The sequence below is a fragment of the Salvia miltiorrhiza genome, chromosome 2 (assembly GCF_028751815.1).
Source record: "Salvia miltiorrhiza cultivar Shanhuang (shh) chromosome 2, IMPLAD_Smil_shh, whole genome shotgun sequence".
In the NCBI taxonomy this organism is placed as follows: Eukaryota; Viridiplantae; Streptophyta; class Magnoliopsida; order Lamiales; family Lamiaceae; genus Salvia; species Salvia miltiorrhiza.
In genome coordinates, this window is record NC_080388.1 from 41,800,864 (window position 1) to 41,816,443 (window position 15,580).

The window sequence follows — 15,580 nt, forward strand, 5'->3', positions numbered from 1 at the left end:
GAGCACTTCAGGTCGTGAGTTCTTGAGCGGTGAAGAAGCTAAACTTTGATTATCCCTCACAAAGCGAAGTGGGAGCTGGCGACGCACAATAGCCTTGACATGATCTTGGATCACTAACCCTATCCTTCTTTCCTGCTCCATTCTTTGAGTGAGAGACTTGTTAAGGAGGCTTGGTGGCAACAACCAGAATGAAATATTATTGTCACTGTTGGATTCAAAGTATCGATAAACAAAAGCTTACATAGCAGTTCCAAGCTTTTTTCTAGATCTTCATATTGATTTGTCTACATCCTTAAGCCGAAACACAAGGCTTTCATTCATGTTTCATATAACATCGATCTGGTTGTGAATTCAAGAATATTAATAAAACAATTTCAGTTCCACAATAATTTGATAGCACACATCTTCAAATGTTTGATTAAGAAGGTGTTTGGCTAAGCTTATTTTAAAGAGCTTATAAGCTCGATTTATAAGATATTTCAAGAGCTTATAAGATGTAGTTTCTTAATAGTAGCTTTTAAGTTGTCATAGTGCTTAGATAATTGAGCTTATAAGCTAAAGAGAGAATTTTCAGTTAGTGAGAGAAAAAAAAATTAGAGAGAGAAAAGCGAAGAAAAATGAAATTAGAATGATATATGATGAAAATAAAAAATTATAGTTGAGTTAATTTTGTAAAATGAGTGTTGTGTATAAGATAATGATAAATAAGTTGTGGTAGATGAACTTTTTTTGGGGGAGGTTATAAGTTTAGAGCTTATTTTTACATCTTATAAGCTCTTCAGGAGCTTATTTTGCCAAACACTTTGAAGGAGGTTATAAGTTGTTTTAAAGAGCTTATAAGCTCAGCCAAACGCCCTATAAATTCAAATCAATTTCTCAATCACTTGTATATTTTTATTTATTTATTATTGGAAAACTAACTTTCAAAAGCATCCTGGACATCTTTTTTTCCAAAACGAAGTGATGTTTGTATCTCTTTTTTTTTCAATTAAAATTAAGTCTCTTTTTTAATCAAATAATCAACAAAGATTGGATCTGTTAGTAGCATACTTATATCGCAAAGAAGCAAAGCTACAAATTTTCGACTTCGTCCCAGATAGCAGCTTGGGGAAGCGCTCAATGTCACAAATACGAAGAATTCATGAAGAAAGAGAAGGGAATAGAGAGAGAGAGAAGAGGGGAGTTGAGCGCCAAATTCGCTAAGAGTGAGGAAGAGAATAGAGCAAGTAGAGAGATAGAAAAGAGAAGTGAGATAGAAGAGAGAGATAATATTTTTTTGCGCCAAAACCAAGGAACTCATGAAGAGAGAGGGAGTTAAGACAATAGAAAGAGAGAGAGAAGATTTTTGACAAAATCTGACGGGAGTTCATAAAGAAGAACTTCAAATTGATGAATTTAATTTTCATAGCAGGGGTATGTATTTTTTCACAAAAAATAGCAAATTTTAAGTTTTTAATTATATATATATATATATATATATATAGAGTTGGGCTAAAATAAAAACAGTTTTTTTTGTTTAAAATAGGATCACATATCATCCATTGATTTTAAGAGATTTGATGGCTGGATTTCGTCCCTTTTATCAGCCCCATTCTACACGTTTATATTGAATGAGGATATTCATGTAATTTTCATATTTAGTAATACCGGTATAATTGATTTGGACATTATTTGCACGATCTTTCCATATCATACCAAATCTGAAAATCTCTATCACTTAACATAATCTGCTATCACTCAATCAATTATTCTTTCGAGAAATCTTCAGTTTCCTGTAACTTGCCTCTGTACATTGAATTAACACAAAACCTCAATTTCCAGAGAACGCAGTGGACGATTCAATAACAATATGGGTTCGTGTGGTATGTATATCATCAATCTATGTCCGATTCATGTTACAATTCATTCTATGTTCGATTCATCAATCTATGTCCGATTCGGTGGCTCATTTTATTTCATTTTTAGTAGAGTTATTGATTGCATATCTGGTTCGCTGCCTAATTTTCTTTCACAGTTTATATGTGGAGATTTATAATGATCTGCATTGTAATCTGATTCATGCATTTACTGTTACAATTCATACTATTAATGCATGCGAAACAATATCAATGTTATTACTTGTCTTTCTGATTCATGCATTTGCTTTTATAATTCATGCTATTGATTCACCCGAAACAATATCATATTATTACTTGTCTATGGATTCGATGTGACTGTATTTGATAATGCATTTCATTAATACTCCACCAGAAACCTATTTTACTAAGCTTTATTCTATACAATTTTCAGATGATGTAAATAATCATGTTGCTTTCCGACCTCCTCATTCGTACCTACCAATTTGTGAGGATAGTAAGAAACCATACGTGGGTAAAGTGTTCAAGACATTGGATGAAGCGTATGAGTTTTATTCTATGTATGGACATGCAGCGGGCTTCGATACTCGTAGGGGGGGTTTGAAAAGAGGCAAACATCGACAAGTATTGTATCAATACTTCATCTGCAGAAGAGAAGGTGTGAAGCCGGACTCGAAGAAAGATATATCAGAATCAAGTGTTCAAAAGAAAATACGACGCCGGAAACCATCTACCAGAAATGGCTGTAAGGCTCGTATCACTGCAACACTTAATGATGATGGCAATTATGTTTTCACCAGCTTCTCTGAATTACACAATCATTCCCTCGTAACTGAAGATGTTCGTCACCTTATGAAATTCAATCGCAAAATGGATGAGTCACATCAGATGATTATGCTGAAGTGTGCCAAGTCCAATATTGGACCAGTGAGGGCATTTCGTATTTTTAAAGAACTGGTTGGAAGTTTTGAGGAAGTGGGGTGCACCAGCAAGGACTTTAAAAACCTATCGTACAGCATGAATTCATACGCGGATGGTGTTGATGCACAACTACTACTTGACAGGTTTCTAAGTAAACGTGAAACTGATGAAGGTTTCAAGTGTGAATGTTTAGTTGATGAAACTCACAAGGTGAAGAGTTTGTTCTGGAGTGATGCTGTTGCTGTTCAAAATTACTCGTTGTTTGGTGATGCGGTGTCCTTTGATGCCACGTATACAACGAACAGGTAATCAAATGTTCTGTACACGTATAAATTTTTTTAAAAATTGTACAATTCAACTTACATGTGTATTATATCGTTTACAATGCTTATAGGTACGACATGATTTTTGCTCCATTTACCGGCAAGGATAATCATGGTGGGTGTGTTACATTTGGAGCAGGGTTACTAACCAGAGAGGACGTGAATTCATACTCATGGATTTTAAAACAGTTTATTGAATGCATGGGAACCGCTCCTGCAATGATTATAACAGATCAAGACCCAGCGTTGAAAATTGCTGTTGAAAATGCAATGACCAACCATAATCATGAATTGAATTTTGAACCATCTACCTCCATCCTGGCAAGCCAAGATATCATCCCTGACCTGGTTGATCTTGATCTTTCTTGGATTTCTTCCAGGAAACCGCGCTTTCCAGTCATCAAACAAAGGTGTTCTATCATCATTATCGACTAGAACAATATTCCTATATCCTCTTGGAAACCCCAATACTCGATACACATCCTCCTCGGTAACAGGAATCGTCTTACCAGATGGAAGAACAATCTCTGACGTATGAGCATTGTAGCTATCCATCAACCAGTAATTTAACTTCCCAGGTAGTTCAGTAATACGAAGATCCAGTAAATAATCAAAACCCAAATCAGCCACTGCCTGCTTTTGTTGCTCGTTCATCTGTTGCACAGCTTTCACAAACACAGCAGGAGTTGTTCTCGTGAACAATGTCGGATAATCCTCATACGCTCTAACAGACCATTCTTTGTAGTTCACCATCCCTTCCTTCCGTTTCTCATGCCTAGTCTTTTTTTCGACTACAACAGGAGAGTCATCCTCCCCGTTCGAATCATCCGATGTCTCTTTCTCAGAATCATCCGCAACATCCACTTTCTTCCTCTTACTCAATACCCCTAATTCATAAGTTACGCCAATTAGAAAATCCACCAATGCTATTATAAAGTAAACTTTCCAAAAAAAAAAATATCTGTCTACATACCGTCTAACAAGCTCTCCATCATAGCACGCTTCATATCCTTCATGAATTCATCATTCCTATGCTTTGTTCGTGCTGCAACAAGACGGACAATTATTTTTCGTGCTAATCTTAAATAAGTTAAAATTAAACACCGCATACTAAAGCATGATTCAAACCTTCTTTCCTTCTATTTTCATCTGCATCATCATTTTTATCGCCAATTACTACTCCTTTCCCTTTCTTTTGTGCAATGTACGCTGCCATAAAAATGACATTTCATAAAGTTAGAGAATTATATAAGGTTAGAGAATTTTTTTTCTTTGTAATAACTGTTTGTTCTTACATCATAGGAAATATTCTCGCTAGTTGTAATTTATTTCATATTGATGCATTCAAATTCCAGATAAGGTGGTTCATTTTTATGCACGTAAATCATTCCACACACATATATGAGACATGCAGATTCGTATAACAATTCATGCGTCATGTCATACCAACTAAACAACGATGAATGAATCAACTGCATTCGTAATTCAGATTACCAAATTGCAATATATTGAATGAATCACATAGCACTAATATCTGAATCAAATACTATCATACACGATTCATTCCTTTAATCATATAATTCATCTGACTACAAAGCTGATTAATCCAAACATAATATGTGATTCATGCTATATAAATCTATACTTATTGCTTAATTAGTATGACTACTATTACCCTGTTCCATAACATCGATTCATGCACAACACATTAATTTTTCACGCACATTACTAAATTCCAATACACATGTCAGCCATTTACTACATACAGCACAACAAGCACATTACTATATTCAAAATATTGCCACACAACAATCACATAACCTTGGAAAACATCATCTTCATCTTCGTCTCTAGCAATCCTTTTCCCTTTGTCCTTCGAGCTATCTTGTCCTATACATATTGCGATTCAACAAAGAGTTATAAACCATTGACATATTACTGTTTTTAAAATCAACCAAAAAGAAAACAAAAAAAAAAGATTCATACATAAATAGTAGTGCTAGGGTTCACCAACAACAATGGTTGGGGACCACCATTTTTGGAATACATAACATCCAATTGCATGTACTGACAATGATAGATAACATATCATTTTTTGTATTTAACTCAATAAATACCACAACCTTTTCGGCAAAAAATTTTCACTAATGAACCCTCGAAGTCGCCATCGACGAATAAAACAAAACAACCTATTAATTGAACATTCAAACCATCGACGAATCAAACATTCAAGCCGATTTCGATTTTGATTCAAGCGAAAAAAAAAAACACAATTTTTTAAAAACAATAAAAAAGGCAAAGCATCGTCGTCTACATACCAGTTCGCTTTGCTTTCGTAATCGCCATTACAGATAAATTATACTCTAGCCCGACTTAATTTAGTATCCTAGTGCTTATGAATCGTCGCCTGGATTCAGCGCCGGAAGTGATGAAGTGTGGAGAAAAAACCCTAAGAATCCTAATTCATACGCGTAAGAATGCAGTCATTTTGAATAGCTACTGAAATTGTGCTTATTAATTTAGTATTTGTTTGGAATATCTACTCAAATTAGATCATATCTATCATTAATTACCAGAGATACGTTTCAACGAAAACAATCATTTCACTTTGCAGCCAAATTCAATTTCCAAATAAATTGGGCTCTATTTTCGGAGGAATGCAGTTGTGAAGATGAGCAGGCGTTTGTTTTTTTACAAACATACCCTTGGCGAATGTTTACAGTATGATTCACCCATTAAATTCATTTGCACCAATCTATAAGTAAAACTTAAATCTTGACCGTACAGATTAAAAGATCTATGGTTAATATGTATTCCTATTATAAACACTTAAAGGTGTTTTCACCCTAGCTTGACCCTATATATATATATATATATATATATATATATAGGGTTGGGATCTATGAAGAAGTAACTATATTTCGTTCTGAATAAGTTAATAAATTTACCGAATAAATCACGCGATCGCACAAATAGTTATTTTACTCTAGGAAGCACCGGTACGAATACGAAATACAAATACGATACGAGACGAGTACGAAAATACGTCAATATCCCAAAAATCACAATACGAATACGTTAAAAATACGTTTTAGTTTTTTTAATTTTTTTTATAAATAATATTAGTGTATATATATATATATATATATATATATATATCATAGAAACTCATTCATAACCAAATAGAGCAAATAACTACTTAATTCTAAGTTAAAACTTAGAAGTTAGTTCACAAATCCAAATAAAACACACAAATATTACTAAATAAAGCCAGTTCCAGTTCAATACACACTAACAACTAACAAGCTACTAAGTCATGAAAGCTTCCTCATCCTCATCCTCATCCTCTTCCCCATCTGGTATATCACCACTGCCCTCTTCAGTGAACACAACACTCTCTAACTCCGGCTCATCAAGTGATAACTCTGCAATCTCTAGATCTCCAACATCCTGAAGTGTACCAAAGTTGTCTCCTCCAATATCCCACAACTTTGTCACCCAATAAATAATCTACACAAAATTAGCCTAATTAGGGCATCTGTCAACCAGCCCAATATCAAACCCACCGCCAATATACCCCAATACCAATAAACAATCAATTATTAATTAACCCACTCACCCAACCTCACACAAATCAAAGATTCAATCCCCAAAAAATACCACGAATTGGATAATCTGAGCAATTCTAAGTTTCTAACTAAACATACCACGAATTGGTCCTAGAGCAGCGGCGGCGCGGCGGTTCACGGCAGTCCAGAAGGCGGCGGCGGCGGTCCAGACCGGTGGCGGAGAAAGGCGCTGCCTTGTCTTCTTGCGCAGGGTGGGTGAAGGGTTGCGAGAGAAATGAGAGTGAGGGTGAAGGTTTACGCAGGTTAGGGTTTTCTGTTTCTTTTTTTTTTTTAAATCTGGTCAAACGTATTTTTGGGTCAAAAAACGTCTCCGAAACGTATTAAATACGTATTTCCCAACCCTAAAAGTAAGGTAAACAAAAAATACGAAAAAAAAACGTATTAAATACGTATTTTAGGCGTATTTTTTCGTATTGGTATTTTAAGGGTATTAATACTCGGACGCTAGGCTGAAAAACGTACGGGTGCTTCCTAGATTTTACTGAATAAACACGTACATTTTTCGTTCATGCGCTCGCGTGATTTATTCAGCAAATGTATTGAGTTATTTAGACTTCGTTGTTTCCTTCTACATTTAGCATTCTTCATTGACCTATTCCCTATATATATATATATATAGGGGCGCGCTCCAGTGAGACCCCCTATTTTTCGTGTAACATGAGTACAATGAATAAGACATATAATACTAATGAACAAAATGTATATCTAATGAACAAGATGTATATACTGATGAAAAATAAAATTTAAAAAATTCGTAATGAATAAGACATATATACTGATGAACTTGGCCGTATATACTGATGAACAATGCAGTATATACTGATGAATAACAAAATTTAAAATATTTTGCTCCCTCCAGGATTCGAACCCTGCGAAAAAAAATCACCCTCCAGATACAATATCAGCCATAGAATTGATAAAATAAACGCACCAGATCGTACCCTAGATATCACTAAAATTAGGGGGTCTCATTGGAGCGGCCCCCTATATATATATATATATATATTACTATATGAGAATGGATATTTTGATTCATTGACCTAAAATCAATGTAAAGTGATTATCTATCAAAACTTGACGGAGGTGGCGCCGTAGCGGGAGGGCAGAAGCAGCGGGAAGGGGAGAAATTTTTGTGGAGATAGGGGAGACTGATTGTGTGGCGCGAGAGAGAGGCGTGCAATAGTTTCGGGGGTTAGGTTAGATTTGTAGATATTTATAGGTTGGTTAGTTGAGCCCTAATTATATCCAAAATTAGAAACATGCTATGAATATTGGGACAGACCAAAAGGAAAACATGCCATGAATATTGGGATGTAGGGAATATATGACATACTACCTCCGTCCATGAAAGATATTTTAGAAATGAGCACTACAAAAAAAAAACGCTCATGGATAACGGAGATTCTCCGTTTTCTATACCCCAAAATAACCGTTATATATAGTGGTGTCGTCGTCTATGCTGCGTTCATATGTAACGGTAAAAGAATCGTCATCTATTATATTAGATAACATTACGATACGCTCATACATAACGGTAAAATACCATTATCTATATCAGAATAGATAACAATATGAAGCGCTCATACGTAACGGTAAGAAACCGTTATCTATACTTTAATAGATAACAATACAGTCCGCTCATACGTAACACTAACCGACCGTTATCTATAGTGTAATAGATAACGGTATGTTGCAAAATTCGTAACGCTTATTACCGTTATCTTAGTGTAATAGATAACAGTTTCGTGCATTGATACATAACGATTGTGTAGCATTGTCTATAACTGTTATAGATAACGGTTCATAGCGTTATTATAGATCATTTCCACTGTTATCTAATGTATTTGAATTTTTTAATATTTTATCATAGTTAACGGGGATCTTATTTAAATATATAACGGTCTCAACTGTTATCTTTGTTGTAATACGTAACGGTTCAGGGTTCTCATACATAACAGTTTCACCGTCATCATTGTTACAATATATAACGATTTTTGTTTTCATACATTACAGTATACACCGTTATATATATGTGATTATTATACATAACGTTTGTGACCGTTATTAATGATTCTTAAATCCATTGTTAAAAATTGTTAAAAGTGTTATGTATTCAAAATATATATATATATTAGAATTTTCACTTTTTTTCCAGAAACCATGGCCCAAAAATAAATAAATAAATTTGAAATAACCAAAATAATATTAAAATCCATAAACATACATTATATAACATCCAAGCATTCAAAATACATATTCTTATACAATATGTTATAATTCAATTGTACATCAATCCAACTAACAACTCCACATAATAAAAACCTCACTTGATGTGGCTCTTGCATTCCTGTACAAAATCCAATCATTTCTTAATTTCTATATGTATAGCTTTAAATCAAAATTTACGGCATAACATATATAACAACCATTGTTACCTAAAAATCAACCGATCGCATTCTTTAACACGTAGCTTGCCCATTCCTCACGAACGTGATCTCAGCTTCAGTATATACTTTAGCATTTTTAAACAGTGAACAAAAATAAGTACATAAATACATTTTATTAATAACTATAAATGTTACATTATTTTAAATTATCAATACTGTATTTGCATTACCATCGATGACCGAGGGACGAATGTGTCATTTTGAATTCCTATTATGAACATCACATAAAACTCACACTGCTCATTGTCAAGCTGTATAATACAAAGTTAAAAACAGGAAGTTAAAAACAAAGATAATGTAGATAAGTATGATTGGCCAAAATTCGAATACCTTAATAACTTCCCAATAATTTGTTGATTTTTTGAATTTTTTCCTCTTCCTTGCATCGACAATACTCATCGATCTGAAAAACAAAGTTAATGAGGATTTAACATTAGATATAAAACTAATGAAAGAAAATATCAATTAAAGTCTAAAACTTACGTCTCAACAATAGATTTCCATGAGCTATATATCACGATTTTGGAGACTTAATTAGTGGATCCATCAAATAGACACGATCTTTCTCACAGTCAAAGATCGTCATAATCCAATGCTCACTAATACATGGAAGTAGTTAATTGAAATTGAAAAAAAAAAACATATATCGTACTAACTACTAAATTAAAATACTCAAAAGTGTTGCAAGGGACCAAAACAAGCTGATTTGAGGTTGTATCAAGCAACCTTTCAGATAATGCACGCGCTCTATCCTTGATCGAGATATTTTTTGCATATGATATCACAAATGGATGCACAAATAGAAACTTGCCACAACTTTCATTTGCCTTCATAACTCCATAGAGAATCCTAACGACAAAGCAACTGTATAGTTAGAAAAAAATTGTAAGTTTGTCATTACAAATGAAATATTAGATTAAGTTCACAGCCTTACGACACATATGCGACAATGCAATTGCAAGAAATCAGTGCCAGGTTACAAACAGGAAGGACATCATAGTCCTTCAGAATCCAAACACTATAATCTCCTGCCCAAACACTTTAGCATCTACTGAAACATATATATATTCCTTAATCTGTACTTAAGGCAATTAATGACATGAGTTTTAAGAAAAAATTATTGAATGTATTGAGAAAGTAGGAAAATTTGTTATGTATATTGAAAGTGGCGAAAATGCATGTGTTGTAATTAGTATGAGTGATAAAAAAGTAGAAAGTAAAGGTAAATAAAATATTATAAGTGATAAGGTGTAGTCCCAAAATAAGTAGAAATTTTTTTTGTGGACCTTCTAAAAAAGAAAATTAAGAAGTTCTTTGTAGGAGGAGGGTGTACAATTTTAAGAAGAGCTGCATGTTGACAATAGATACAGTACCTTCAGTACGATGTGAAGGGAGATCCCAACCACAAAAGTCTAAAACAAAATTCCAAACAAAACAAGCAGGCATCATCAACAGTTCAACACCCAACCTAAGCCGTCTCTGCTATCCAAGAGCTCCAAACCAAAAGCAGTCGTACAAGAATCAATAAAAATGTGGAAATCATCGCAGCTGAGCTGCGAGTTTCCCAGTGGATAATACGAAGTCACACAACGTTGTTTTCTCCGACAAATAATTTGTTTCTTACCAAACATTTCTCACTATAAACTGCATCTGCAACTCCCATCACTCCATCAATCAAGCAAAGAAAGTTCCATCCATCAATGGCGGAAAGGGAAGGAGCAGTCGTAAAGCAAGGCCATGAAGAAGGGCTGAAGATGGCCGTAGCCCTCCTCGAAGAGTTCGAGCTTCCAAGTGGGCTCCTCCCATTGGCTGATGTGGTCGAGGTCGGCTTCGTGAGGAGCACCGGATACATGTGGATTCAGCAGAAGAAGAAGATCGAGCACAACTTCAAGGTCATCAGCAAGCTCGTCAGCTACGACACCAATATAACTGGTTATATGGAGAAGAAGAGGATCAAGAAGCTCAAGGGAGTGAAGGCCAAGGAGCTCATGCTGTGGCCGCCGGTCAGCGAGATCATCCTTGTCGATCCGCCCACCGGGAAGATCAACTTTAAGAGCCTTGCCGGCATCACCAAGACCTTCCCGGTCGAGGCCTTTGCTGCGGGCCAGTGATCGTCTTACATATATCAACTTATTTCGTCTTTTCTCAGGTTTTGAGATTATGTTTGTTTGAATTTTGTTTTAGAGGAATAAATAATGTAATATTTTGTTTTGTTACCCAAGTGTTGATGTAGGCTAGCTAGCTCTGCGGAGATTTGGGGTAATGATGGTGTGAAGTACAAGAATTTTCTTCAACGAAGCCTTCAGTACTTCTTTAGCATTCTTTTTTATGGTATACATTTATATACATAGGAACAAGGTCATAATACGTATGTGTAATTGAAATGATTTACATGAGTGTATCTTTAAGCAGTTGGATAAGAAGCTTCCATGGCGATGCCACATATCCCTTCTGCAGCTCCAATATCCCTCTGCATCATGATATATCCCTCATCTCCCCAGCTTGTTCCCCACGAGTTCTTCACCAGCCAATACTTGGTTCCATCACTGGTAGCCCCATACCCAACTGCAGTCACGCCATGGTCTAGTTCGGTCCCACACTCTCCAGTGAATACTCCACTCGAGTAGAACTGGAAGTCTGATCCACTTGCATCAATGGCTACTGATACTGGTTGATTCACCACTGCTTTAAGCAGTGCTGATTCGCTGTTGGCTGGGACATCCTCGTACCCTGTGATCTTGGCTGCGTCAGATGATTCCTTCTTGGAGTTGCAGGTGCCATCAACTCCTTGGTAGGGGTAGTTGGATTCAGTTGTGAGGCCTTTGTTGCTAATAATATACTGAAAGGCATCATCCATAAGGCCACCATTGCAGCCCTGATCTTGAGTTGTGTCACAATCCACAAGTTGTTGTTCAGATAAAGAAACAAGTTTGCCTGTTGTGAGTTGGTTGATTCCTTCCGTGGCTGCAACTGCTGAAAACGCCCAACAGCATCCTGTATTTTGGTTTTATATAATTAAACTCATTTCGATAACAAAAATGTAAACTAATTAATAATGTTTATATATAAATTTACCACATTGGCCTTGATCCTTGACAGCAGTAACAGCTCCCTTCTTTCTCCAATCAATGCTGGCTGGAGCTGCACTCACATTTTCATACCTAAACGACGAAACCTTAGACGGCTTAGGGTAAGATCCCATCCTGTATCCATTTCTAGACGCCTGAAATTCATCATTCCTCAAATCAGCAAATTTGTTGACAGCGAGTTTGTAAGGCCGAGCAGCAGCTTCATTAAACGAATCGATATACTCGACGTTCTCCTTGAAAATGTTGAATCGCATGGCCTTCTCAGCATCATCTTTGTATACACGGCCATTTTTCACCATCCATTTCTGATGCCTCTCGATCATGGCTGCATCAGGTGCTGTTCTTGCTGTTGCTAGAGAAGCCCAGAAGCCTAGCACTGCAATTGCAGCCAGAAGCAGCTTCCAAGTAGTTATCGATGCCATATATTTGTTGAATTATGTTAGGTATGTTTTGAAAAGGTTGATGCTTCAATACACAAGGGAAATTATATATATAGGTGTAGAAAAGCTTAAAGTTGCATTAGAATTCGGAAGAAGTCGACGTTCATGCATAATCATGTATGCCTGGAAAGCCCGGCAAATTACCTTCTGTTGGTCTTTTCGTCGACGCACCTCTACGTGATATTATACTCAATAATTTTTTCAACTAACTGCGAAAAAGAGAATGCCGCTGTTGATTTTTGTTTTGTCTATTCCTTCTACTTATAAGTAATTGCGAAAAAGTATATTTAAATATTTTGTTGCAGTAAAGACAAAACTTTAGTTTAATACTGTTTGTCCAAAATGCTAAGCTGAAATCAAGCAATACCTAGTGACTTCACATATTAACAAAATTCCTAGTTATATCTACAAATATCTATAGACATGTATTTCACCAAAATCCATTGAAATAAGATATAAATATACATATTATCTTGTATTAATAAAAAAAGATTTAAACATTATAATAATATTTCATCTATACTAATATAAAAAGTGTCTTGGACATATACAATGTATAGATTGTATGTTATATCCCTATATTACATACTCCCTCCGTCCCCTAAATAACTTCCTATTAGGTTTTAAGGAAAAATTGTTAAGTATATTGGTAGTAGAGAAAAAGTGTTATAATTAGTATTGAAAGTAGAGAAAATGTATTATAATTAGTATTGAGAATGGTGAAATGTTGAAAAATAAGAATAAATAAAGTATTATTAATGTTGGGATAATGTACCAAACTGAATAGGAAGTTATTGGGGGGGGGGGGGGGGACGTCCCAAACAGGAAATATTAGAAGTTATTTGGGGAAAGAATGGAGTATTTAATTTTAAGTGTAATTGTATAAATTATATATTATATATTTTGAAGAATATAACAATTCATTAGATATTAAAATACTAAAAGAATATAGTATTAGTTAAATACATTATCTTATCCAAAATTTATTTGATATATATCTGGAACTATTTTTAGAATCATAAAACAAATAAATATTGTTAAATTAATATATTTTTTTAATTTATAGAGTGTTTTCTTAATTTCAGAAATTATAATTTTTTTAACAGTATTAAATAAAGAAATTTAAAGGCCGCGCCACAGAGGACTCAAACCCAATGACCTTTGGCCTTAGGCATTAACCCCTTACCGCTTGGCCAACATAATTTTAAATCAAGTTATAATGTGCAAAACGAATGAGAGATAATATTTAAATTTAAAAAAAAATACATTTATCTATCAATACATTGTGACTGGTATTGCTAGAGATTGTAATGATGATCGAGCTGAAGACGATTCAACAATAAATTTATATTTTAACAAATTATCATAATATTCATAATTGTTATATTTAACAATTATTAATTTGTGATATTAACATGACCTATATATATTTATAAAAGGATTCTCTAAAAATTTGTTATTTTATTATTTTATTAAAAATGATTTTTTAAACTGACCTAAGTTAGGCCCAAAGAAAATTATTAGTTTATAGAATATATTAATTTATTTGAATATTCTTTTTAAAGAGGTTTTACTATAGTTATATAATTAAATAGATCAAATTATTAATTAAAAAATTAAATATAATAAATATTATAATTATAATTATAATTTTTCTTTTATCAAATAAAATTATATTGGTTATTCGTATCCTTTTATGCTAGTTATACAAAAAGTTGCGTAATTAAAAATTGAGTTGATTATTATTGATGGTGATGGTAAAATTTTAGTGTAAAAATTATGGTAGAAAGTGGTTATTTTTTGTATGCTATATTAGATTTTTTTTTTTTTGGTTAAATTACTCATGTAAATAAAGAAATTTAAAGACTGTGAATAAAAACCGAGGGGTGATAGAATTTTCGCAGCGCGTTGCGGTGTTTTCACAAGTGCTTCAGCTGTTTGATGAAATGTCTGAACAAAAATTGAATTGTTTCTTTCTTTTTCATTTCTTTTTCTCTTTCCGGCGACTTCTAGCTTGTTTTTTCAATCGTACTACGTTGGCGCAGGCTCATATTTAGCTTAAAAGCTTCTTCAACCATAAGCTTACAACAATTGGATAACACAAAAAGCAGCTATACTTGCACGAACATCAGCTTAATATAGTTTAACATGAGGAAAAGAATAACTTCATATAGGCTTCACCCCAAAAATCGACCTTTTATTTTTTGTAGCTCCACTAGAGCTTCTTTCATGTTAATCCTTTCATTAGGGGATTCTGTGGAGCATTTGAAAGCTAACTCCAATATGGATAATGTGAATTCGACAATTTTGTCCCCATATTCTTTGTCAAGATTTATTAGTAAGTTCACATCGACAATTTTGTCCCCAAATCTTCAAGCTTAGATCTCCAACAAACATATTGTCACTTGGTTTTTTTCTTGTAAAGGTTTCCATCAACAACACACCATAGCTATAAACATCGCATCTTGTGGAGACTACCATTCTAAACCATATTCTGGAATAACAAAAAATTATTCAGTTGGAAGACATGATTTTATTTGATACATTGATGAAGAATAAGAATTCACCTTGAGCAATGTAACCTAGTGTTGCCAGAGTGTGTTTGTTAGCACAACATTCTCCCCCTCACCCAATAGTTTTGATACCTTGAAATCGCTCACATGAGCAATCATTTCTTCATCCAACAAGACATTACTAGGCTTCAAATCACAATGAATAATGGGAGTGGAATGGCCATGGTGAAGATATTCCAATGCCGATGCCGCATCAATAATTATGTTCAACCTTTGTATGAAATTCAAGAAATAGTCGTGTGAATACAACCATTTCTCAAGGTTTCCCTTTGGCATGTATTCAAGTACCTAAGCCTTGAATT

The 15,580-nt window shown here is 34.3% G+C and overlaps 2 protein-coding genes across 2 annotated transcripts; one reads left to right on the forward strand and one right to left on the reverse strand.

Annotated features, from left to right (window-relative positions):
- The first annotated feature begins 10,876 nt into the window (after positions 1–10,876).
- On the forward strand, positions 10,877–11,287 carry LOC131008480 (uncharacterized). Its single transcript, XM_057935354.1, has one exon. It carries the CDS (start codon positions 10,877–10,879, stop codon positions 11,285–11,287), a length of 411 nt encoding a protein of 136 aa, XP_057791337.1.
- A 142-nt stretch (positions 11,288–11,429) lies between these two features.
- LOC131013500 (senescence-specific cysteine protease SAG39-like) lies at positions 11,430–12,711 on the reverse strand. Its single transcript, XM_057941610.1, has 2 exons — positions 12,252–12,711; positions 11,430–12,170 (listed from the first exon to the last, which is right to left on the reverse strand). Exons 1-2 carry the CDS (start codon positions 12,685–12,687, stop codon positions 11,581–11,583), a joined length of 1,026 nt encoding a protein of 341 aa, XP_057797593.1. The 5' UTR covers positions 12,688–12,711; the 3' UTR covers positions 11,430–11,580.
- Between the last annotated feature and the right edge of the window lie 2,869 nt (positions 12,712–15,580).

What these genes read in the sequence shown, in the direction of transcription:
- LOC131008480 (XM_057935354.1), top strand. Translation starts at nt 10,877, where the DNA reads ATGGCGGAAAGGGAAGGAGCAGTCGTAAAGCAAGGCCATGAAGAAGGG.
- LOC131013500 (XM_057941610.1), bottom strand. Translation starts at nt 12,687, where the DNA reads ATGGCATCGATAACTACTTGGAAGCTGCTTCTGGCTGCAATTGCAGTG. An exon ending in CAAGGATCAAGGCCAATGTG is followed by an intron (nt 12,171 to 12,251) that starts GTAAATTTATAT and finishes ACCAAAATACAG; the next exon opens with GATGCTGTTGGGCGTTTTCA.